Source organism: Ailuropoda melanoleuca, chromosome 6, assembly GCF_002007445.2.
Source record: "Ailuropoda melanoleuca isolate Jingjing chromosome 6, ASM200744v2, whole genome shotgun sequence".
Classification (NCBI taxonomy): Eukaryota; Metazoa; Chordata; class Mammalia; order Carnivora; family Ursidae; genus Ailuropoda; species Ailuropoda melanoleuca.
This window is the reverse complement of record NC_048223.1, coordinates 124,115,717-124,140,791: the sequence shown is the minus strand read 5'-3', so window position 1 is coordinate 124,140,791 and position 25,075 is coordinate 124,115,717. Positions and strand designations below refer to the sequence as shown.

Here is a 25,075-nt window from a genome sequence, read left to right as displayed (position 1 = left end):
CATGCCATGAACATTCTTCACTAGTATTCAAATAGCTGTGAAGTACTTATTAAAGGAGAGCTCTTGGGGCACCGGGGGGGCTCAGTCAGTTAAGCACCTGACTCTTGGTTTTGGCTCAGGTCATGATCTCAGGGTCCTGACATGGAGCCCCACTGTTGGGTCTGCACACTTAATGGAGTCTGCTTGTCCTTCTTCCTCCCCCCTCTGCCCCACCCTCAAATAAATAAAATCTTAAAAAAAAAAAAAAAAAAAAGGAGAGATCTTGTTCCTTGCACCATCTCCAACACTGGATGTTACCACTTGCAGAAATACCTGGAGACTGGATAGAGAAAAGAAACTTAATTTTTAAATTTCATAAAAGTTTAAAATTTGAAATTTCTTACATATTAACTATTTTTAACATGTATGAATTTTTTTATTCAGGATTATTTGCCCCTTAATGAGCACCAGGCATTATATAAGACTGATGAATCACAGACCTGTACCTCTGAAACCAATAATACACTATATGTTAATTAAAAAAAAAAAAGATTATTTGCCCTTTTTTCTATTTGGACAGTTTATTTTCAGTGATTATTTTATTTCATTTATTTTTAAAATAAGCACTACACCCAACGTGGGGCTTGAACTACAACCCCAAGACCAAGAGTCATGTGCTCTACCAACTGACCCAGCCAGGCGCCCCTTCAATGGTTAACTCTTCTTTATATAATGAAGGATTTATCAACCTCTGATCTGTCCCACGTTATCAATTTTTTCACTAGATTAGGATTTGCTTTTCAATTTTGCTTTCTGTTGTGCATTTAGAAATCATTATTTTTACACATTTAAATGTATCCACGGTTTACTGGGATCCCTGCCCATTGTGTCGTGCTGGGAAAGTCCTGTCCCCGTCTCATCACACGAAGCTCCTCTTCCACTTTCTCAGTTACCCTTCTCCACGTCAGCCTTTAATCCACCTGACGTCTTCTCTGCTTACGCCAACACAACTCAGTGAATAATCATCTTTTCAATATGCCACCTTCAACACAAAATTCTCACATTCTCGGGCCGGTCTCTAAGTGTTTTGTCTATCTCCTGTGCCATGACCACAGCTCTAGCTTTAGAATATTTTCATAGAGCAATGGCAAAGGTAAATGACAATTAGGTGTAAATGGGTGAGGTCCGATATGCAAGCAAGCGTGTTACCTTATTGTAATACAAGCCTTCTTCTGGTGAGAATTCCCGCTTAAATTCGTCACCGGCACCACAGTGCGCCTGCGCACAAATCCGCATGAGTCTCCCCGTGTTACACAACAGAAGGGCAGCATTTGTGGCATCATCAATTGACTCAAAGTTGTGAATTCCTTTTTCAAAACAAGAAAAGCTTTTTTTCCACAACTGTTGCTCCGCAGTAGACACACTTTTGCTCACTGCAAAAAAAAAAAAAGAGAGAGAGAAAGAAAACCACCTGTAAGCAGACTTCAATGTCAACCCCCTGTGTGTCCCAGGAAAGGAGGAAGGCAGGAGGACTGGGACAGGATGGCTAAGGAACCAGCTGCGTGCAGCCATCGCAGTGACCTGCTCTCACCGTACCCCCTTCAAAATTCATGGCGAGGCCCTAACCCCAAAGTAACTATATTTGGAGACAGGGCCTTTAAAGAGGTAATTAAAGTTATACCAGGTCATAAGATGGGGCCCGGATCCCACATGACTGGTGTTCTTTTAAGAGAAACACACCAGGGTGCACACACAGAGAAGACAAGGCAAGGGCGCAGGGAGAAGGTAGCCATCCGCAAGCCATGGAGAGAGGCCTCAGAAAAGCCCAAACTTGCTGGCACCTTGATCTTGGACTTCCAGCTTCCAACTTGTGAGAAGTACGATTTCTGTCATTTAAGCCACCCGATCTGGGGTTACTTTGTTATGGCAGCCTGAGCAGACTCATATAATACTCAAACATGGCCCTCGTTCACTCTGAACTGACTGATACAAAAACAAACAAAAACATCGGAGCAAAGCCCTATTTCATAAAGATTCAAAACACGTGGTCCCATGGGGTTGTAAGAGGTATGACCTGGGTTGTATCTAATTCTCCTAGGTTTCTGACTACCACTTTGCACGCTCCTTCACGCACTTCCTCCTCCAGAGGCACCTTCAAAGGACAGCTTCTTATTTCTAGATAATATATACATGCATATTAACAAAACACTTTAAAAAGCATGACCTCTTCATACGTCCAGTGTCAAGCACAGTTCACAGACTACCAGGCACACACACACTTCCCCAACTTACCTGCTGTCCTCCGTTCTACCGCGGCCCTGTTCCTTCCTCCCGCTGGGTGGTCTTGACATCCCCAGCTTTCTCATGGATCCAACTATCCCCTCCCCACACCATCTGAGTGATCCCCAACCTACATCTTGCTAACCCAAACAGCTCTAAGTACAGGTTTTAACCAGCAACTGAGCAAAACCTTCACTCACATGTCCACATGTATCTCAAACCTGACACGGGCCCAGCTGAATCCCTTATCCTCTGCCTGAATCACAAAAGACCACTTGCTGCTACTCGCACTATCCACTGGACGCTGCATTTCTAGTCCTTCTCAATGCTGCCTACTCAGTCTGGATAGCACCCCTTCCCTGTATCTGCCTGCTGATATCCTAGGTCGTGTACCCCTCTGCTCAAACCACACCTTCTTCCCAAAAACCCTCGAAAAACCCCACAACTTCAATAAACATCTCCTTTCCCCACTTTTCTATTGTACTGCATATGTGCTTATGGCATTTTCCAAAGATTTGTATTTCTTTAAATTTTTTTTTAAGACTTTTTAGTTTTACATAATCTCTATGCCCAGCAACCCCAGGATCAGGAGTTGCACACTCTACCAACTGACCCAGCCCGGCGCCCCAAAGATCTGTATTTCTCTCTGGCTTCCTGACATGAGAGAGAACTATGTTTTAGTCAACTGCACATCCAGCACACAGCCTCGCACAGGCCGGCTGGATACTCCACTTCTGAACTGATCAGATGAAGAACGGAGGACGCTGAAATGATGAATCTCAAAGGGAAATGTGTTTTCCTATCTTTATTTCTCAAGAACTTAAGAATAAAAGATTCTTCAACAGAGCACCCCTTTTACATCAAGTCAAGTGCCACAATTCTATGCTTGGACCATAAAATCAGCAATGATTTTCTAAGAGAAGAGGCAATAAAGAGCGGACTCCAAAGAGATACTCACCCACTCGCTCGCTCTGCAGCGCCGCAGCCTGATTCATGTAAAACACACCGATTTCATTTCTAACGTTACCCATTCTCTTCAACACTTGTACATAGTGTTCTGGGTTCTGGCTTTTTAAATCACTAAACTGCAAGATTTCATTAGCAGCTTCGTAACATTTACAACTGACTGAAAGCTGACTCTCTAAGTCTGTAGACAAATCAGTTGCCCATGCAAATCCTTGAAAGGAAAAAAAAGGAAACATCACTGTGAGTCCCGAGAACCCTTCTTCCTTAGTATCCATGTAATCTCCTATTTTTAAGACAATAAAATAAATCCAGTATGGTATAAACCCACGAGTCAATCCATACAACTAAAATTTTAAATTTTAGAGTAAAGATCTTTTAATTTAGAAAACTATATTTTCCTGGGATATTAATGTTTGAATAAAGAAATATTTTCCGGACCAAAAATACCAATTTCCATGACCTGAATTTTACCAAATACACTTGCTCACTGGTATAGACTTAAAGTTCAGTGATAAAAGGTAAAACATTTTTTTCTTTTTAATTAATGGATATAGTTCTTTTTTTTTTTTTAAAGATTTTATTTATTTATTTGACAAAGAGAGAGAGACAGCCAGCGAGAGAGGGAACAGAAACAGGGGGAGTGGGAGAGGAAGAAGCAGGCCCCCAGCGGAGGAGCCCAACGTGGGGCTTGATCCCAGGACTCTGGGATCACGCCCTGAGCTGAAGGCAGATGGTTAACGACGGAGCCACCCAGGCGCCCCAATGGATAAAGTTCTTGAAACAAAGCTCTGATTGCTACGAGGCGCTACTTACGTACATTATGGTGTGCAATTACCTCCCTGAAGAAGCTGTTACAGAAGCTCTCAAAGACTTCAACATGCCATCTAGTGGGACTGGAGTAAACTTAGGTGCAGGGCCCAAAATTCAAGGCGGAAAAAAAGGGAGCACTCCTGCTGCTCACACTGGTATATAAAAGAGAACGTCACTCCCACAAGAAGTGTTTTAAATGAAATTAATTCGATGGGAGTGGTAAAAACACTGAAGATTTTCTCCCTGTGTCTATGAAACTGATCATTTGAGAAACTCAGAAGGAGAGAAGGCAAAGAAAGAGGGCAAAAGTGAGGAAATACCACATCCTCCCCAATGTACTTCTCTAGATGGTATATGTCCAAAAGTTTTGGTGAGGTGGATATCAAATAACACCAACACTTGGATAGCAAAATATGACAATGCCATGATATCTTACAAAGACAGATCTCCTAGCTCATTTACCGCCCTGACCACGTGAGGGTCAGTGAGCTTACGACTGTACTAAGGATACAGCCACTTGCAGACTAATACTATTTCCCAGTTTTAAAATCTGACGACTCCAAAACAAAGTAATATATTTAGTAAGACAGTCAGTTATGAACTAAGTTTAAAAAAATGATCTCTGGATCTGAGCCCCCAGAAATCTTTCAGAAGGTAATTCATTCCCTTTTACCAACTGTTATTCCTTTTCAAAAGAAAATCATGGCTTGGTTCACTGACTACAAGGTCACCTAAGAAAACCTCATGAAGAGACAAGAGTAAAAAAGTCAACACAATTGTCTTAGAGCTTATTTTATCTTTAGTTCTAGTTGTATAAACAGTAGCTACGAAATATTTTGAAATCATTTTACATACAAATACACCACGGATCACGGTCAATTTTAAAATTAAGAAATCAATGAAACAAAACCGCAATATCAAAACACTAACATTTTCTCCACTTTCCTGGACAAACTCCAGTAAACATAAGCTGGGCGGAATCATCCCCACGGGACTCCAGTGCTGGGTCTCACTGGCATACCTTGACAACTGGACTCCCTGTGGAGGCTGTGTAGGATCTCCTGGTCTTCTTTTGTTTGATAATTAAACTCCTCAAGATGCGCTGCTCTGTTGTTCGCGTTCTGGGCCAGCATTAGCTGGATGTCCCCACAGAGCGTCAGATACTGAGACAGAAACAGCAGCACTTCAGAGAGCATGTTGGTGCAGAGGCAGCAGTAAGTATCTAGGCAGAAGGAGGGGAGAGAAAAAGACACCGGGATATTAATAATCAATGAATACAGTGACTATTAAGAGAATCTGTTACTAGCTGAAAGGTTTGCACCACTGTATCTATTCTAAGGTTATGGTATGTCAGGTATCACATAGGCTTCGTGTATTTCAAAAGGAAGAGATCATTAACCACCCAGAGCAGAAAATAAAATATGAAGTAACACACCCAAGACTAGAAAAAGTTATTCCAAAATTAAATTTTACTACAGAAACAGGAGTAAAACTTCACTGTGATTTAGATGCCTTTTCTGTTCTCCCCTCCCAATGTCTATTAAGTGTATTAATTTACAGTGACTTACCGTGGCTCTGCAAAGCTAATTTTATGTATCGTAACGCTCTTCCGTATTTCTGAAGACTCATGGCAGCATCAGACAAAACATAATAGGCCTTTGATGACTTGAGAATCAGCTGGAGTTTCATTTTATGTTGCCAAGAACCAGGGATCATTCCAGATTGACTGGAATAATTACCCTTTTGAAGGGAGCCCACTATGACATGGAAGGAGGGGAAAAGAAGCACATTTTATTTGAATGTAAGTCTCACTATTAAAAAAAAAAAGTTTCTTGATAGAAACAGTCCAGGTTTAGGTACTATGGCTACAAGACTGGCAAATACTGTGCTTTTATTGCTTAACAACAGAGTAAAATGGCAGTGTTTCAATAGACCCTCACTGGGATTGCTGAAGGCTCTCGGCTCCCTGCTGCTGTCAACTCTGTCATTCTCTTTCAGGGTCACTGACATAACTAAACTCATGACTGGCATGTCCTTTCTCCAGTCTATGTGTCAACCTGCCAGAGAGTTTACTTTCCTAAAACAAGCTTTAATTATGCTGGGACCCCTGTTCTAGAACACCAAAATGGCTTCGCACCACTTGTTAGATCCTGTCTAAGCATCTTAGCCCACTTCCTAGGTGACATTTCTGTCTTCCTCCCCAGTATTCCACCCATACCACCTATCAGCCAAAGTCAAGTTACTGCTTATTGCCCACACAGTTGTCTATTTTTTTCCACCTCCCCTCTTAGTGGACTGTTTCCTCCACCAGGAACACGATTTATTTATTTAGAGTCCAGCCCACTACTACCTTCTTCATCTAACAAATGATTACTTTTGTGCCAAGCACTGTGCTAGCCACCAGAAACCGTGACATGAAGTTCTATGTTCTCCATCCTTGAGATCCTGCACACTAGAGGCAGAGACAGGCTGCTAACACAGACCACAGCAAAATCTATTATTAAGTGCAACTGTAGAGATAAGAACAAAATGCTGTGGGAATCCCCCTCCCCAGTCTCTGAGCCTTGGGATTTCTCATTTTCTGATCAGTGACAACACGAATCTTTCAAAGCAATGAAAGGTACTTACAATCTCTCTTACGGTTTTAATTGTGCCCATTATTTCTTTTTCCCCTGCTAGTGCATGCATTCTCTGTGCGTGAGGCTTGGTGAGAACACCAGAATTGAGTAAGACGGTTTTTGCTCACCACCGTATTGGTATGTGTGCATACAACCATTCGACACAGCTAACCAGGACATAAGACAGGCTATAGTAATGCTCAAGGGCAAAGTGGTAAGAGAATCAATTCTGACTAGAGAGAGAGGCGAGCACAGATCTCCTGAACATCAGCAGGATTTTCAACAGCTGAGTTGGGGACGAAGGAAGAGAGAAAAGGCATTTCAAAAAAAAGAAAAAGAGGCAGAGATGTGTCAGACTGTGGTGTTCTCCTCCCTGTATCACAGCTCAAGCCGGGCACACAGATAGCAGCACACAAATGCGAGGGCAATAACTTTACTCCCCCCACACACAACTCATGTTCACGAAGAGAAGAAAGGTCAGGAAAGCACTTGATATTTCAAACATACAGGCTTCCAGAACATTTTTTTAAGCAACTGAAACTGATTTTTTAAAAGTCCACATGTTCTTCATGAAATGACTTTCCCGAGGAACAAATTAGACAATGCATAAGTGATCTTTCTAGTTTATTCAAGGACCACGCAGTAACAAAAGCCAACAATCCTATGGTGCTTCTTATGTGCACTGTTCTAAGTACTTCACACATATTAATTAATTTACTCCATATAAAAACCTTTAAAGTAGGCACTATTATCTTCATTTTGAGAGAGGAAAAAAAAAAACCACACCAAAAAACCAAGGTTCAAAAAGGTGGAACTTGCCTTAGCAAAGTCATGATTTGAGGCTAGGCAGTTTGGTTCCCAATTCCGCTCTTCAACACTCGACTGCTTTTACTGAAGCAGTAATTTCTTATGAGAACCCTACCGAGCTAAGGGCATTAGCTCCTCGCTGCAGGGGACTGGAAGAAGCGGAACTTATTAGGACTATCTATAAAGGGTCAAAATTATCCTTTGTTTTATATTTTGAATGAAATGATATTTTCCCCTACTTTTCATTCACACGATACCCTTCTCCTGAATTCCTTTCGATGAATGCCTTAATTGACATAAGTCTGCTGTTGATAAAGGACTAGTATACTATTCTACAGAAAAGTCCTTATTTGCACATCAATTCAACTTACTTTTGTCCAAAAACAAGGCCATCTGCTTCTCCAGACCCTCAGGACCCCCCCTTGTGGATTCATCTTCATATTTTAATGGGATTGGGGTGTTGGGGTCAGCTGCAGGAAGGTCGCTTTCTTTTTTAATGCTGCTATCCACAGATTTTAACCCCTTTAAAAAAGGAGAAACATTCACTCTACACATAACTGAAGGTCAAGTAGAAACTAAATATAAGGCTCTGAACACATTTAGGAGAATTTAAATGTTGAAAACAGACTTGAAAAGACTACATTTTACTTGCAACGGTTGGGAAAAACTAATTTTCACTTTATGCATAAAGGGGAAAAAGTCAGGGCAGAATTGCATTCAGAATAATATTTAGACACCAATAAACAAGCACGATATGCATACCAAGTACAAATTTACTGCAACAGTGAAGATAAAATTGAGACTGACCTCCAGAACATAGCTAAGCACGAGTCTACAACGCTCCTCTGTGTCGTGGCAAACTGGAAACGTGCAACTGGGCTTCAGAAACAAATATTTAAAATGATTAATATGCTGCCCACATGACAAATTCCACAGCCCTCAGCTCCTGCGAATTACTAAAACTCTACACATCAATAATTTCAAAATTTGCTGTGTATTCAGCTTTGTGAGGTAACTGACGCTAAGGTTAATGCACTGCTTTAATTGCAGATAAAAGTGACCTAAGCATCCACAAAACCTTGCCTAACAAAGAGATCTTCCCAAGTGTATGTTACTTTAAATTCTTAAAATTTTAAAAATAATCCTATTATGACAAAAAAAAGCAAGAATGTGAGCAATGTTTTGGATAAATGTATACCTAATCTAACAGGTGAGTTGAATCCCTAATTAGCACTGATACTTGGTAACACACAGTTAACAATATCATCAACTTAGCAGTAAGCTAACAAGTATCACCAATGGTCTCACTGTATAATTTGTACAATTTATATGCTTAATTATGAGCAGAACCAGTTAACAACCTGTATCTACTAAGTGATCTTATGTGTAAGGGCCTCTGCGAGGCATTTCATTTTCAATGAATCCTGCAAGGCTGGAATGACAGTTCCCATTGTGCACCGAGCACAGATGTTAAGTAACCTGTCCGTGGACACAGTCACTGAGCTGGAAATGAGGTGCTGAAGCCGCACCGACTGCACTTTCAAAAGTACGCTAATAAGGCGAAGCTAACTAAAGACCTGTTTATATGAATACTAGGACCGCATTTTCTAAGTGCTTCGGATATTGAGAAAAACTGCCATCTCTGTAAAAAACTGTAAACTAACGCACCACTACGTCTTTGTCATCTACTTGCCCCACAAATCAAAGGTCTTGTGTTACAGTGCAGGTCCCCAAATACACAGAACTTTTGCCATCAGTAATCTTGTTCATAATCAGAAAAACTTTTTTTTTTTTAAATTCCACGGGGGGGGGTTCAAGCTGAAAGTGCACTAAAACTCAGATGGACAGTTAAGAACTTGTCCTGTAGTCATTTAATCAAATATTTCCTGAGCACTCATTACATCTTCTTGACATGGGAGATACAAGAATGTCCATACGTACAGGGAGCTTCTGTTTTTGTGAAGGGAAATAAACACAAACTTTAGATACAGATTATGATCTCCATGAAGGAGATAAAAATATAGCAGGCTTTGGCTAGAGTCGTCAGGGAAGATCTTCAGAGGAGCAACATTTCCATCAAGACTTAAGGTTTAAAAACAGCAGCCATGAAAACTGGGACGCGCCGAGCATAAGCAACAGCAGGTGCCTCACGTGGACATGACCTATGATAAGCCTGAGGCAGGAAAAAAGGCAGTGTGACTACGGTAAAGGAGCAGAAAGTGAAGGAAAAGACAAAAAGGCAATGTTAATCTATCTGGATATAAAGTTTCCATCTGAAAGTTAAACTCAGAGCTTACGTTAAGAGATTATCTGTATATACAACGGTATTTCAGTTCCAGGAACAGCCAGAGTCTTTTAAGGCTGACTTGGATCTGATCACAGGGAGGTAGGACTGGAAAGTAACTGGGATTTAGCAAACTGAAATGTAATTCTACTGTCTGGAAGAAGACCAATTGGGAGAAGAATAGTCAGCACAATCCATGTCAATAGAACTTAAAGGGCATGAAGTTGTCAGAGTCTATCTGACCTTGACCAGGCAGAGATGTGTCCAGCCTAGCTGATATGCCCCACTCTCTGCAAAAGTACTGTCCTGCAGCACTCGGATAAGGCATCACTTCCCCACAAGTGGATCAACAAGTCACCCCTTGTCTACTCTTATTCTGTGTTCACCAAGCAGTCTACACATCTGGTTTCGCAGTAACCCAGAAATTGAGAGTGAATACCCTGGTGAGGAGACAGGAGTATATACTGGTCACTGCAAAAGGAAAGTCTCCTACATAAAAACTGGTGTATTGACGTGTGGTTTACACGTCATCTACCATTGACCTGCATGTGGGTCAGTTACCCTGGGGCAACTGTAAAACAGGTTTTAGTATTCATAAAGCTAATGATTACTAGGCCCTGGACCATGAAGGAGCTACTGAAGTAATGCCATCTTTTTTTTTTTTTTTTTTTAAGATTTGAGAGAGCAAGCGAGCGTGTGGGAGAGAGGAAGAGCGCACGTGTACACAAGCACACACAAGTGGGAGGGGCAGAGGAAGAGGGAGAGAGAATCTGAAGCAGACTCTGCACTGAGCACAGAGCCTGACACAGGGCTCGATCTCAAGATCCTGAGATCATGACCTGAGCTGAAACCAACAGTTGGATGCTTAACCGACTGCGCCACCCAGGTGCCCCAGGAATGCCATCTTTTGAGAGGCCAGGTGCAGTCAATTAATCATTGTTTTTGCATTGATAAAACTTTAATACAATTTGACCATGCTTACTCGGATTTGATGAATGGATTTGTATTTTTCTGGAACTGACAGTTCTCCAACAGACTTAATAATAGCTACTGCTTTGTTATCATCTGAGGGATCAGAACTGGTGCTATAGGATCCATTTTCATCGCTGTCTGGCATCTCTTCCTCCTCTTCACTGTAACTTTCATCAGAATTCTCATTTAAAGGAGATTCTGAACTTTCTTCTTTTTTAGGTTCATCTAATTGAAAAAGTTCTGAAAGCATGTAATTGGCTGAAGCAATAATCTTATAAAAAAAAAAAGAAATACGTGTGATTGTCATCAAAACTGAGCATTCTAAAGTGGAATACATTTTACTACTGTACTAACAAATTCTAGGAGGTCTGCAAACAGGCTGTTTCCACACTGTAATGCGTGCAGAACTGGCTCAGGTCAAAGTTATCAATACAGTGAAGGTTCTCTATAAAATCTTAATGGGTTGATATGTTTATTTCCTGCAATTATTCCAACCCCAGCCCTCTCTCTTAAAAAAAGGTGGCAACTAGAGATAAAAGTTTTCACAGGAAGTGTCATTAACTAAAATATTATCAAGGCAGCACTCCATATTAATGGAGAAACCAGAATTTCTCTTTATAAGCTATGAATTAATACGGGTTTGGTAAGCAACTAATATTTATTACATGATCTTTGGTTCCGGGGGGAAAACCCCCACTAGCTTAAGGAATGAAAAGTCTATCCTGGCATCTCTTAAAATTAGCATTTACATATTATCATTATTTATTCTACTCTACTATCTGTTATTATTTTTGATCACAGACATTCAATAGTTTTAACACCCTTTTCTAACCTTCACATGAACTATCCAATTTCCACGAAACACCACCACCTCACAATTGGCAATTAGATATTTAAGTCAGAAATTATTTTGCCATTTTTCTTCAAAAAGAGTTTTTCTCTTGGTCTGGTCTCGGATAAACTTTTATATCCAACTGGATGGGGTTACAATTAAAATTAACTTGGATCTTTAAAAAAACATTGCATATGCTCCATGTCTTTCCTAATTTAAATGGAATACAACTAGCATTACACCAAAAAGTAGTTGTCAGATTCAGACAACTGAGGGAAAGGGTGGTGTAAAACTGTGGGGCACATGACTGAAAGATTATTTTAAGAGATGCTTTATATACTGAAGAAGTACAGAGTGTGAACCTTATTTATACAACAAAGTGATAACAAGGCTCATTTGTGTAAATGGATCTTTTAAAAAATACTGTAAAATAGTTTCCCACCTTCTAGAAGTGCTAAGGTAAAGGGAAAAACAGCACCACTGTTGGAATTACAAGAGTTCTAAAATTACAGAACAGTGTTATCCGAGAGAAATGTAATGTTAGCCAGCCACATATGAAATTTTAAATCTTCTTGTGGCTAAATTATGGAAAGTAAAATCTGGTGAAATTAATTTTAATATATTGGTTCAATAACACAAAATATTATCATTTCCACATACAACGTGTACACCCAACCATCACAATTCAATGTGCATTTTACACTGAAAGCGCACCTCGATTCAGATGAAGCGCACTGTAGTGCTTAACAGCCCAAGCGGTTACTCACTCCCATGATGGGCAGGGCAGGTCGGACCTTGAATTAAGAGGCTTTAAGGTCTAGGCAACAATCTTTCAGGATGCTAGAATATTTTAATTTTTAAAAATTTTTTCAGAATGCTAGAGTATCTTTAAAGAGCATATAAATGTTAATCTTACTTGAGGATGTCTGCTTTTGTCCAACAGTTTAACACAATTAAGAAGCAAGGTTCTAATAGTCCCGTAGTGTTTCTTGTTTTGATTCTTCTTCATCATCATGTTGCAAGCAACCCTAAAAAAAATGTGTATATCAACTTTACACCCCATTCCTCATTCTCTGCAAGACTCAAGTATAAGCATGCTCTTCTTACCTTCCAATAGAAAAAGGGATTTAAGAAACAATACTGTATTTTAAAAAATGGTATTTACTCTCCCCCCCAAGTTGACTTTGGTACAGCCTGTAAACATATGTACAGATTTTGTTTCTTAAGCTACAAAAATCTAAAAGGTATTTAGAAACTTTGACCGGGCTAGTGCGGCTGAGCACTTTAAAATTTTAAATAAGGCTACTTCTTCAAGCACTCACTTATATAAGAGAATAGCCACCGGCATTGTGAATGGATTCTGGTACTTGTCTTCAGTCTCTTCACAAAGAGTAGTGAGATCATAGAGCTTCACTATATCACTGCCACTTGCTGAAAAGGAAAAGAAACCTTAGTTTACCGGAGTCACTCAAATCAATTATGTCGTTCATTCAAGAAGGAATGTACCTTTAAACAGCCAATAGGTATGTCCTTCTTTCGTACAGTTAGATTTTAGAAACGATAAAATATTCTGTGCAATGTCTTTTATGACTTTCGTAGAAAAGTTCGAGTTTTCCAAATTGGGAATCTCTTCAGTTTTTATCATTTCATACTTCTGTAAAACATAGAAAACGCAGTTTCAGAGAAAATCTAGGTAGCAACCCTTCTCTTATTAAAAAGGAACCAAATACGTAAATCCTGCCATCCAAGATCTATGCAGCCCGGAAGAGCTTAAACCGCTGGCTTTCGATCTTTTTACTGCTCCAACATTCCAAAGGAATCTGACCCACTTGTCAGCAATGCTGCTGGCTTACCACAAGAGTAAGTCTCAAGAGAGAATCACCACCAATCTGGAGCCACAAATTTAGGCACAATCCTACCTCTGTTCTCACGTGGAACAGCTCATAGCATACACTTCCTTCTGTTCTACCTGGTGGTTTTCACCTGGGAGGATAGTAGACGAAGGCAGACTTCACCCAGCCTGCTTGTCCCCCAGACACTAGACTCACTTGGCAAGTCTCTCCAGTAGACACTACTCTTCCCTTGAGCTACGGACTCAACTCCTTCACAGAAACAAAAACGGGGACTGGAGGCAGCAACAAGAGTACAGGCCACGTGGACATCACTGCCACTACTTTATGGTACCTCCACATGTTTTTCTAGTTTGTCTTCTGTTCACACTTCCCTAAACGTCTCTTACCACATTTTCTGAAAACTCTAAGACAAGAAACTCCAAATCGATTGGAAAATAAGACCAAATAGTCTCCTAAGGTTGGTTTTCATCCTTCTGGTTCATCTAATGCCTCAAGTCATAATTTCCTTCTTAAAACACTCCTCTCCTGGACTTTATACTACACTATTCAGGTCCCCCTCCCCTTTCACCCACATAGGGAAAGGCTCCAACATCTGAGTCGACTAGATCCGTGGTGATGACGTCCAAAGGTATCCAGGGAGATGGCACCTCGGGTTATTTCTCTAGCCCGGTCTTCTCCAATGCCTGCAACTTCAAAATGCTCATGGACATTTCAATGCTTTCCTCAAATGGAACACATGATGAAGACAGATCACCTTCCCTGCCTAAACCAGTTCAATATCCCCATCTCAGGCGATGATACCACCACTATTCTAGACCTTGAGTCCTGGAATTGCCCGTAACGCCACCACTCCCTCCGGCCACAGCCTCTCATTATTTTTTTATTTTTTAAAGATTTTATTTATTTATTTAACAGAGAGAGACAGCCAGCGAGAGAGGGAACACAAGCAGGGGGAGTGGGAGAGGAAGAAGCAAGGCTCCTAGCAGAGGAGCCTGATGTGGGGCTCGATCCCATAATGCCAGGATCACGCCCTGAACCGAAGGCAGACGCTTAATGAATGAACCACCCAGGCGCCCCACACAGCCTCTCATTAAATACTGCTGTTTAGGGTAATGGTACAACAGTGTTTCTCAACAGAGAATACAAATCGGAATCATCTACAAAGCTTTCTTTTTTTTCTTTCTTTGACGGACACATACCAGATCCCACCTATCCTGATACACTAGGGAGCCAAGCAAACTGTTTTTTAGAGACCACGAGTGATTCTGATAAACGCTGACTCAGAATCACTGGGTTGGAGTACAACGGTTAGAAGTATGGCCTCAGCCAGATCCAGGTTCAAATACTGGCACCACCACTTATGAGCAATGTGGCCCTGGGCGACTCACTTGAGCTCCCTGATCCTCCAGTTTCCCTCTTCATCAAAAGGGAATACTGGCATTCCAGCAGCTAAGATCAAGTAAGTAATGCATGTAAAGCACTTAGCAAAGTATCTGGAACAAAACAAGCACTCAATAAATGCTAGCTCCTTACCATTGTTAATTCTTAGCGTTTCCTCTACAGTCTAAGTCCAACAAGTGACTTACAAAAGCAGAGCAAGGCCCCCACCGCCCCCCCCACCCCAAGGCTTCTTGTCTCCGAGCCCTCCGTGCCTGTCCTATGGGCCATCTCCAAACTAAGACTACAACACAACAAATTTCACCTCCCAGATGTGAAGCCTTCACAGATTCCAGATTACCAACTGAACTAAGCCCACATTCCTTAGCTCAGCTCCTAGAGTCTCCATTATTTGACCTCGGGAGAAAATTATAAAAGTCACACTGTAGCTTACTTACCTGTACAATTCCATTTACGTGAAAACACATCACAAGTTCCGGTACGTTGCATATCAAGTTGTCCAACCAATAGTCAATTCCAGTCAGCACATTAATTGGTTTGTTGTTGTCCCTAAAAATACACATTTCTAGTGTTATACAGTTTAATTTAAGATGTTCCGTAATAAACCATCTGAGACTTATTTCCACCATTTGACCGTTTTAATCTGTTCTCCCTAGATGAAAAATGCCATACACACTTTCTTTCCTGATGAGATGTGCACATGTAGCTCACATGGTGTGTTCTTTACCATCTTTCCATAAGTTCTGCTTGCATTTCTAAGTGGAATCCATACAAGTTTTCAGTGAGAGTAGAAGGAAATAGGACAGCGGATTACTGTGAGCCTACTGCACGCTCCCCATACACCCTGAGGTGAAAGACTGACCACCTCATGTAATAGTGGCCACGCTGTAACTCACGCTGGCTGATAGGAACTATCAGCTGGAGTACTAACAGAAGTGCTCACAATTAGTTAATAGGAAGCTGGTAAACCATCTCCTTAACTAATTAAATTCTATTACACTCTCACACGTTGTGAATTCAGACATAAGATTAAGCCAGTACAACAGCTCTCTGACTCCATTCATTAAGGACTTGAATGAAAACCCAGCCTCAGGGCTTTCAGCATCTGCTGAGAATAGCCCCTTCCTTACTGTGCGGCTTTCAATTCATGGGGGAAGAGGGAGGTGGAAAACCCAGATAAGGTGATGATTAACAGATTAATAGATGAAGTGAAAGCAGATAAAACACCGATTCTAAAGAAATACCATTTTGGTTTACCTGAGACGTAAGCTAACTGCTGGGTATCTGCCTCCTCCAAATATAGGCATGTTGGAGCCAACTAACATATGTATATCTTCAAATGTCCACAAGATATTCCGAACAAAATCATTTTTAAGACCCTTTGATTAAAAATAAAATAGGAGAGGTTATTATGTAATACACAGAACAATAATTTCCCCCCATGATTCACAGAAATTCTAGAAAAAGGAAAGACAAAGAAGACAAAGTAAATTAAAGTCACAGAGCTATAAGATCACAGAGATGTTTAGAAAGTGACTTTCAGGATCAAGTGGACTTTTTTCCCCTACAAATTCCAATTCAGACTAGCTTTTAAATGACAAAGTAGACTGGGGATCAGGTGTCCCAATTTGGACACCAAGGAAAGCATACCTGACTGTTCTCCCCGTCATTGAATAAAGTAGTCAGGTTTTGTTCTTTGGGTGCTGAGGCCACATGCCCCACTATGTATGAGGGTTCAAGAGGCTCACTTCCCTGTGAAAAGTCCAAGGATAAGGAGTGACTCTGCTGCCGTAATTTTTCACAAATGGCCTACTTTTCAAGAGTATCCCCTAAACATTCAAAGCATACACCTCAAATCTACTTTTGTGAATTTAGGGCTAATGTGCAAATCATGAACTCTCATCACCATGTGGCTGACTTCAGCTCTTAACTACCATAGTTAGTCGAATAAGCGAATTACATCTAGATCTTACTCAAATAAAAAGGATTAAAGATTATTTTAAGCTTTCAAAGTTTTGATTTTTTTTCCTTTTTGGGTAAATCTGAATACCACTGCTATTTCAGCCCACCCCATCTCTACTGAATTAAAAAATTTCTAAGAAACCTCAGCCGTATTCTTTTTATTTTTCCTTATTTTTTAAAAGATTTTATTTTAAAGTAATCTCTACATGCAACTTGGGGCTCAAACTTTCAAACCCAAATTCAAGAGCCGCACACTCTACTGACTGAGCCAGCCAGGGCACCCCTCAGCCACATTATTCTTGAGACATCGGTCATCAGAGCAGCCCTGAGGTTTGCCATTGTCTGACGTGTGCTTCACAGAACACTAGTCCCTGGGGTACTCAGTGAAGAACTTCCAGAGTAAGCTTTGAAACCCACTGCTCACTATAGGCTTGCTTTTGGACAATAACAATGCCTATTACATTAAAAAAAAGCCTCTAAAAGGTTCTGTAGTAGAAAAATCAACTTCCCCTCTGTAAAATCCAATGTTCTCAAACTTATTTCATCTCAGAATACATTTTATTCTTAATATGTTCTGTGAAATATATTCTAGAAAACACTTAATGGAGGGGAACCTTTGACAAGGGGTAAACTCAGTCCACCACTCAAATTTCCAACCATTAGGGGCAGCTGCCTTAAGAAACATCACGTTAAACCTTTAATCCCAAGACCAGTACGTGTATGTATGTGTGCACAGCTTGGCCCATAAATTTCTTACTTCTCAACCGATGTGCATGCTAACAAGCTCAGCCCCTGCCTGTGAAGTGAGGTCATTCGACTACAGGTACGGTGGGGGTGGGGGAGAACCTCCAGTGCTTTGCTCTGTCTTGTATTCTCCTTAAAGAGTCCCACTAGAACTTCAAGCTTTTTTATTTTATTTGTTTGTACAGACAAGTTATCAACCTGTGAACCAAATCCCCAAACTGCATTTACGAGGTAGTGGCTTTAGTGGAGTCTGGGCTCTGGGTTGTAATGTTCTCAGTAAAAGTTTGGCTCCAAGGCCAACCACAGCACCTATTTAAACTCTATCACTGCTTCACACAGGCCTCAAACGAGCAAGGTTAGTTTTGGGAATAAGAATTCATGAGGTAATAGTGCGAACAACCACCTCTAAATCTGAAATTTAGGCAGTATGATGTTATACAAAATATTCTGTCAGAGATGATTTTTTTTTATGGCAGGCTAGCTCTACTTAGTACCATGCCGTTGCTATGACAATCCTACTGTTTACAAGGCCCTTCTGAACATATGCGGAGCACACAGGTGCAGCAGAGAACTGCTGTCGGGACAGGTCTCTGAAGTCAGAGAGCTCAGAGTTTTAACCCTCAGATTTCACCAGTGGTGTGACCATGAGCAAACATCTACTCTTTATGAACTTTAGTTTATTTATTTATAAAATGATACCATCAACACTTAATACGTATACAGCTCCAAGGATGAAAACAAATGTATACATACGCACATACACGGCTTAAAGTACGTGGCATAAGAGGCATTAAATAGAGGCCGGTTTACTTCCTCCACATACAAGTCTACAGATTCTCAAACGCCTCCCTGATTTCTCACAGTAAGCCCTAAACAAGGTAAGGACAGGATACGGCTGGGAGACGAGCAGATAGATGGCAAGAGATTCTTATTTCTGCTCTGTGGTCTTTTTGTGACGTGTGGGTTTTGAAGTCAAGGAATACCAAATCAATTTTTAAAAACTCTGTTAATGCGATATAATCACATACAGGAAAGTGCATAAAATAAATCATACAGTAAAATGACTAATTACAAAGCAAATTATCCATATAATCATTACCCAGGTCATGGCACTGGACCCTGCTAGCACCCAGCACCCATGTCCCTTCTCATTTGCACAATACCCCACCCTCTGGGAGGTCAGCACCATGGGAACCTGCACGGTAATTACTTCCTTCTTTTTCTTTGTAGCTTTACTAACTTTGGAAAAATTTAAATTCATTACATAGCTTAATGAGCTTTCTCTATCTTAAAAATTACTAAAACTAAAAATCAAGGTAAATGTTTTTGCCTCCTGTAACTCTAAAGTTTGTGAGGACAGCAGCAATCTGGACAAATAATGTTCAATATGTGAGAACACATAACAAGAGGAAAAACAATTTACCAAAGATCTTATTTTTATCTTCTTCGACTTTGTCAATATGTTTTCCTAAAAACAGACATGCATAAATTTACATAGATGCAGTTACTTTACTCTTTGATAGGCACAGTAAAGACAAAAACTAAACAATAAGAAAAAACCAAGAATACAAGAAACAAAACAGACATACTACTCTCTCTTCCTTTCTAAAATGTGGGTTAAGTCTCAGGAACTTCATCCAGAAAATCTTAAGGGCAATTTTAGGCATAACAACCTAAAAGTTACGTAAGAAGGTCAGTATTAAATTACAAACAGGCCTGAGAGTCTCAGTATTTGATAGGCATTTACTCTAAGTCTAAAGCTTAAAATATTCTCTATCACTGTATTACGTAATACTCTTATGACTTCAAGGAGATAATCGGTATTGATAAACATATTGGTAAGCTATTTTCAATGCTAATAAAAATCTTTAAATATTTCAAATTAATTTTAAAAATCTGATCTAGCTATTCATATCTTTTATAAAATCTACTTCAAAAATTTTGAAAAAGTATTTTTTCTAAAGAATTATAAGACAAATTAGACTATTTTTTACTCCTGTTCTTCTATTTTTATTAACAAGATCATTGGTTTTGTCTTCTTAAATAAGTTTATTGAATTAACATCTAAGTACTAACTAACCTGACTGGAAGCACTGGGATCTTCAGAAACTGAAGAAGGCATTTCAAAGGGGGCGGGCCACGAAGCCCCGTCCGAATGATTTGTCTGATCTGAACTGGATGATTCCTGCTGTTCTGCAGCAGATGGGACGGGCTGAGCAGCTCCATCGCCATTGATACTGGCCAAATCAGAAATAAAAATATCACATTGTTACTAACGTTAACTTTATGTGACAGTCTATTGGTTTTTAAAAGCTAAATTCCATAATCAATCACAAATCTTATTTAAAAAAGGAATAGAAGACATTGAAATGCTGTCAATAGTTGCAAAACTGAAATTACTTTTACTAGCTTAAAATTAAATTTCAGAACAGAATTTCATGTTCCTTAAGATAAAAAATAATCGAGTAGCCAAGTACCTGTAATATAAAAACTTGGAAAGAATAGCCTTCTGATACCAATGCTCTTTGCTCTTTTTCTTCCTCTGCCACTTCTGATCAATGAGTCTTTGATAAAACTCCTTCAGCCACGTCCAATCACCAGTCTGAGTAACAAAAGAAAAAGATAAATATGACAAACCTGTAATCAAAACAATTTGTTACCCACTCCTCTTTTACAGAAAATACTCAATTTTTAAAATTCTATTTCATAAACACATACTCAAACACTATCTTTCTAGATTCAATCCCTATCACCTCTTTTGGGGAATCTATCTTCCTCTTCTCCCTGAGCCAGGCTAAGAGAAGTGGTTTTTCTAACACATTCCTTAGTACCTGGAATAAGTTCCGATATGCATATTACATTGAAATTATCTGTGTATGTTTATAATGCCAAAACCATAAGCTGCCATCAAAGGACTGTGATTTACTCACTGTCGCATCCCAAGAGCTTACCAGCGGCAAGCATACATATACACTGACCTGCCAACAGTCCCCAGTCCGAGTACAGAAATGGAGGGAGAATAAGCCTTGAGAAACTGAAAAGCCGCTGTTACACTTTTCAAAAAGTATCCACCATCAACACCCTGGCGGGGGGTGGAGGGGTCATTACCAAAATACAGTTTGAGAAGCTCTGCTTTAAGTGAACCAATTCTAATAACTATGTATTCATAGGAATAATTTCTAACATTTTTCATATTTCCTGGCAGCTATATTTCATGAGACTCTCTTTAATGGAGACATCAAAGGATTTTTCAAAAATTTAACTATCCCCTTAGATTTCTAATTTTATACAACTTCCTCCATTGGTTTCATCCTTTTCTTTCCAAGAATCCTGGCTGTTGGTTATAAATAAAATAAGTTTCTTCCCTGTTCACTCTGTTTTCTATTTGTTCATTATTAAAACTTTATATTCCATGCAACGTCTCACTTCTCAGTTGCCGAAGTGAACTGTTTCCGCTTTGGTCTTTCTTTGAAACAATATTTCTAGTGCCCTTAAGTTGTTAAAATAGTGCTTTAATGGTTGTTTTTCCCCAAAACTTATTACCTGAGACGATCTCATGAAGAGTTCTTGAATATCTAACTCATCGAGGAGGAGAGTCCTTCCTATGCGGTGTACGGCCATGCTTACATGGGACTTGCTGTAGGGAATCTTCAGGAGCTTTTTTATGTTCTTTAAAAAATTAAGAGGAAAAGTAGTTTAAAAAGACCTTTTCAGTGTGACTTGAACTCTTTCAAATTTTGACTTCATTCAATTTGACAGCATAATAAGCTGTATTTTCCTAAGATTATACAAACTGTATTGTACACGAAGAGCTAAATACAAACATGTGGAAGACAAAACTTTAAAACCAGAATCACCTACACTTCAGCTGTCATCCTATGTTAATATAAATGGTGCGCCAAGATTTATTTTTACACAATGAAATTTCCTAAAGTGAAATGGGTACAGGTCACTTTTGCACTAACCTAGGCTTTTAGCGTATCAGATAACTGACCAACTAAGGAGCAATAGATTTTGCTGTAACTATCATTTCTAGTTCTCAACTGGTAACATTATATAAATCATCCTACACATGACTAGTAATTGCTATTATTAAAACACAACCATCAATTATTAATTATTACCACTGCCAGTGTTTTGGGTGTCACTCCTTCCTTTTTGAAAGGAGATGTGGCAGTGATACTTCACTAACAAAAAAGGTACTCAATAATCAAACAGTTGCATCTTATTTCATCAGCAATTTTTCAAGACTACAGAACAGAGCATGTTATAAATCCCTAACATAAACACCCCAATTACGTTCTTCAATAAGGACACTTACTTCAGAGTCAGAGACAACGTCCACATCATTTCCCACAGAATCAATAAAGTCGTATGCCATACCAAAGCTAATGAAAGGAACAAAGGCCACAAAGGTCATGCTCATAATGATACAAGTAGAGTTTATAAGAGAAACACTATTCCATCACTTCCAGGATACCCTTTTTCCATTCTTACATCTCTGCAATCAATATGCCTATCACCATTAGAATTAGTTTTTCCTTCTTTGTGGTACAAAGACTTAAATCAATCACATCTTAAATTTGAGAAAATACAGTAAATAGCCATTAGAAGCAACTAATAGGAAACATCTAGAATTAAAAAAAATTAACAATTACTTTCTTTTTTGTAATTACAAATCCCCAAAAAATCTCCAAGGGAAATCAGTTCAAGATATTATACCTTTTAGGTGAAGAGATAAGAAAAATATAAGCAGAAACATTTATCAGGATTTTCATCTCTAGGACTGTGTTGGTAGTGACATACAATACTACTTTTTCAGGGGGAAAAAAAAAAAAAGAACATGACCCCAATTGAACACGAAGGAGAGAAGGAAAAAAATGTTGTGTCAGGTGCCACGTGAGGCACGTCTAGTTTCTAAACCTGAAAAGCAGCTGATGTCACCATTTTTCAGTTAGTAAGTGGAAGAGGATCAGAACTTCCCTAGGACTGCCTCACTTCAAAGCACGCTCTGATGATTTACCATGCGGGCTAGGCAAGTTACTTAACCTTTCTAAGCCTCCGTTTTCCCATGCGAAAACTACTTAACAGAACCTAACTCAAAGGGTTGTTTTGAGAATTCAATGAGATAAACATATAAAGTACTGAGCACATGCCTGCACACAGTCAATATAACTATAATTTAAATCTCTTCATAATATTTAATTGTGCTGACATATAATTGATTAAACCATTCTTCTAAAAGAAAATATTTGGACTATTTCCAACTTTTTGCTAGTATAAATAATGCTACAAACATTTTGCAAATATAACCTTTGGAGGCATGAGGATAATTTCTAAACGACTAACTAATTAGGTTTTAATGTATTTATGGCTCTCGCTAGGTTATGTGGATATAGTTTAGGTTCAGTCATGGAGAGGGAAAAAAAAGGGTATTCTACACGTTCAATTGTCTACAAGAATATGAGTGTTAGTATATATTTCTCTATAAGAACCCAAGCCACTCTCTTATGCTTAATACCACCAGCAGAATTTCTAACAACTGTCTCAGCAAGTGTCAAAGTCAAGGGTGGTGTAGGTCACCCAATATGCTGGGTTTCTACATCAGGCTTTTTCAGAAGAAACCACCCACTACCATTTAATGACAAACTCTCCAGGGCAGATCAGGTCATGTTAAGGGTCCTCCTCCTCCTGCACCACCCTGAGGCTTTGTAGTCACATCCTCAAAACGTGTGTAGTTTGGCTAAAATAAACTAGCTGACTGAATTTAAGTGGTCAAAACTTAGCTTTGCTAATAACATGATGCAGACCTGAAAGAAGTATATGCAACCGATATCTTCCTATTAAAATACAATCCTATGGGGGGGGGTGGGAGTTTGAAAGTCAAATACAACCTTTTTCTAAAGAGAAAGCTTACCAGGTTTCTGGTGAGATGATGAGCATTACAAACCAAACCGAAAAAGCAAACATTAGAGTCTGGGGGCTGGCAGGGGAGGGGGGGTGTTGAGAGATAGGTAAAAATACCACTGATTAATATTTACCTTGAAAATGGCTTGCTTTTCTTACTATTGCCAAGAATGGTAGTTCCTGCTGGTCCTAGTTTGGCACTCTCCCGTAACCAGTTGGCAGGTGGGAGTTTCAAGTCTGTTTTCTCTTCAAGGCGTGCAAATGCTGTTCGAAGAGGGGCAGAAGAGTATTTCACCACAGCTCGGCTCTTCACTTCATTGCCTCCAAGAAATAAAGCTGATCCCTAATTAGCACATTGAACGAAACTTTAATAAGACTACTAAAAATTAAAAATCCCACTTTTAAAAAAAGAGAAAAAAAACCCCACATCAGGCTTCACAAGAATATATGCTACAAGTTTCTAATAGCAATAAATGCAAGCATTACTGTTACATTTACTTAGCTCTTTTTCACATAATTTCAAAGAAAAACATGAATCAAGCAGCATACAATGTTTATGGCTATGGACAAGCAAAAGCCAAGGACAGTCAATAGTATCATATTAACGAAATACAAAATTTGATAAAACCTCTGCTCGTTATTAAACATGTATTAAATTTCAGTAACATACCATTTAGAAAGTCGCTTGTGTAGGATATCTGGGGCATTTTTGTTTTTTTAAGTAAGCTCTACGCCCAACGTGGGGCTAGAACTCACCAAGAGACCAAGAATTGTGTGTTCCACTGATTGAGCCAGCCAGGCGCCCCTGGGGCTTTTTTGTTTTCAAGCAAACGTTCAGTAATTGATTCGTCGGTTCATTACTCACTCTGAACCTTTACCTTCACAGGAAGGCACTGGGGGACTCTCACACTCTTCACTTGCACACCCCCAAGCAAGCTCAGTGTCCGAGTTCACTATCCTCACCTTTCACGCAGTCCCTTTTCGGCCCCACAAACACTATGAACCATTCAAGGATTATCTCGATCCCCTGTCGGTGAGCTCCCCCGACACCCGCTCCTTTCCCTCCAGCTTTGCACAACTGTGCCACAGTTTGGAACCACATATTCACATGTACGCTCCTTGAGAGCCGAGGTCGTGCCTAACTCGCCCGCCGGTTACAACCGAGAGGGAAGCCAGAACTGCTTTTTATACGAGTGACTTGGATGCAAGTAACCTGAATGCCTGACCACAGACATACGGGCTTCCACTCCGTTTGGGGCACTGTCCGGGAGACGCAGAGAAGGCATCAGCAGCCTCCAGGAACCGTAACATGCCTCCCCCGAGGAGCGGGCCCGCAGCCCCCGGAGCCCAGCAGGTCCCGCCCCAGGACGGACTCACCTGTGCAGAAGGTTCCTCGGATTCTCCCTGGGACAGGAGGCTGAGCCCTCCCCGAGCAGCGGCTCCGGCCGGCGGAGACTCCGCTCCAGCCTCCTTGGAGTCCCCCATCACCTCTGCCCAGGGTAGGCGAGGCGGAACGGGATCCGAGGAGCCGCGACAGAAACCGGGCCCAGCGGCGCGGCAGCACAGCACAGCAAGCACCAGAGACACCCCGCTCACTGCGCTTCCGGTCTCTGCCCGGAAGGAGTCGCGGTGACACGCTTAAATCTCGCGATCTTTGTGCCAG

At 40.2% G+C, this 25,075-nt stretch overlaps 1 protein-coding gene across 4 annotated transcripts in view; it reads right to left on the bottom strand.

Moving 5' to 3' along the window:
• EDRF1 (erythroid differentiation regulatory factor 1) overlaps positions 1-25,014 on the bottom strand; it is a 39,962-nt gene extending 14,948 nt beyond the window's left edge. For 2 of the 4 annotated variants that reach the window (XM_034663415.1, XM_034663416.1), the window contains exons 1-20: positions 24,790-25,014; positions 23,547-23,755; positions 21,827-21,893; positions 21,049-21,174; positions 19,983-20,107; positions 19,586-19,742; positions 18,929-18,973; positions 16,450-16,551; positions 16,057-16,178; positions 15,237-15,348; positions 13,055-13,202; positions 12,871-12,979; positions 12,465-12,576; positions 10,727-10,987; positions 8,268-8,339; positions 7,832-7,982; positions 5,604-5,792; positions 5,057-5,257; positions 3,218-3,436; positions 1,189-1,412 (exon numbers count right to left, since the gene is read on the bottom strand). In XM_034663415.1, coding sequence (XP_034519306.1) covers positions 1,189-1,412; positions 3,218-3,436; positions 5,057-5,257; positions 5,604-5,792; positions 7,832-7,982; positions 8,268-8,339; positions 10,727-10,987; positions 12,465-12,576; positions 12,871-12,979; positions 13,055-13,202; positions 15,237-15,348; positions 16,057-16,178; positions 16,450-16,551; positions 18,929-18,973; positions 19,586-19,742; positions 19,983-20,107; positions 21,049-21,174; positions 21,827-21,893; positions 23,547-23,755; positions 24,790-24,897 — 2,859 coding nt within the window. In that variant the 5' untranslated portion in view covers positions 24,898-25,014. The remainder of the gene's footprint in view (positions 1-1,188; positions 1,413-3,217; positions 3,437-5,056; positions 5,258-5,603; positions 5,793-7,831; positions 7,983-8,267; positions 8,340-10,726; positions 10,988-12,464; positions 12,577-12,870; positions 12,980-13,054; positions 13,203-15,236; positions 15,349-16,056; positions 16,179-16,449; positions 16,552-18,928; positions 18,974-19,585; positions 19,743-19,982; positions 20,108-21,048; positions 21,175-21,826; positions 21,894-23,546; positions 23,756-24,789) is intronic. The other 2 variants (XM_011220870.3, XM_002916119.4) reach the window with 2 other exon arrangements.
• Between the last annotated feature and the right edge of the window lie 61 nt (positions 25,015-25,075).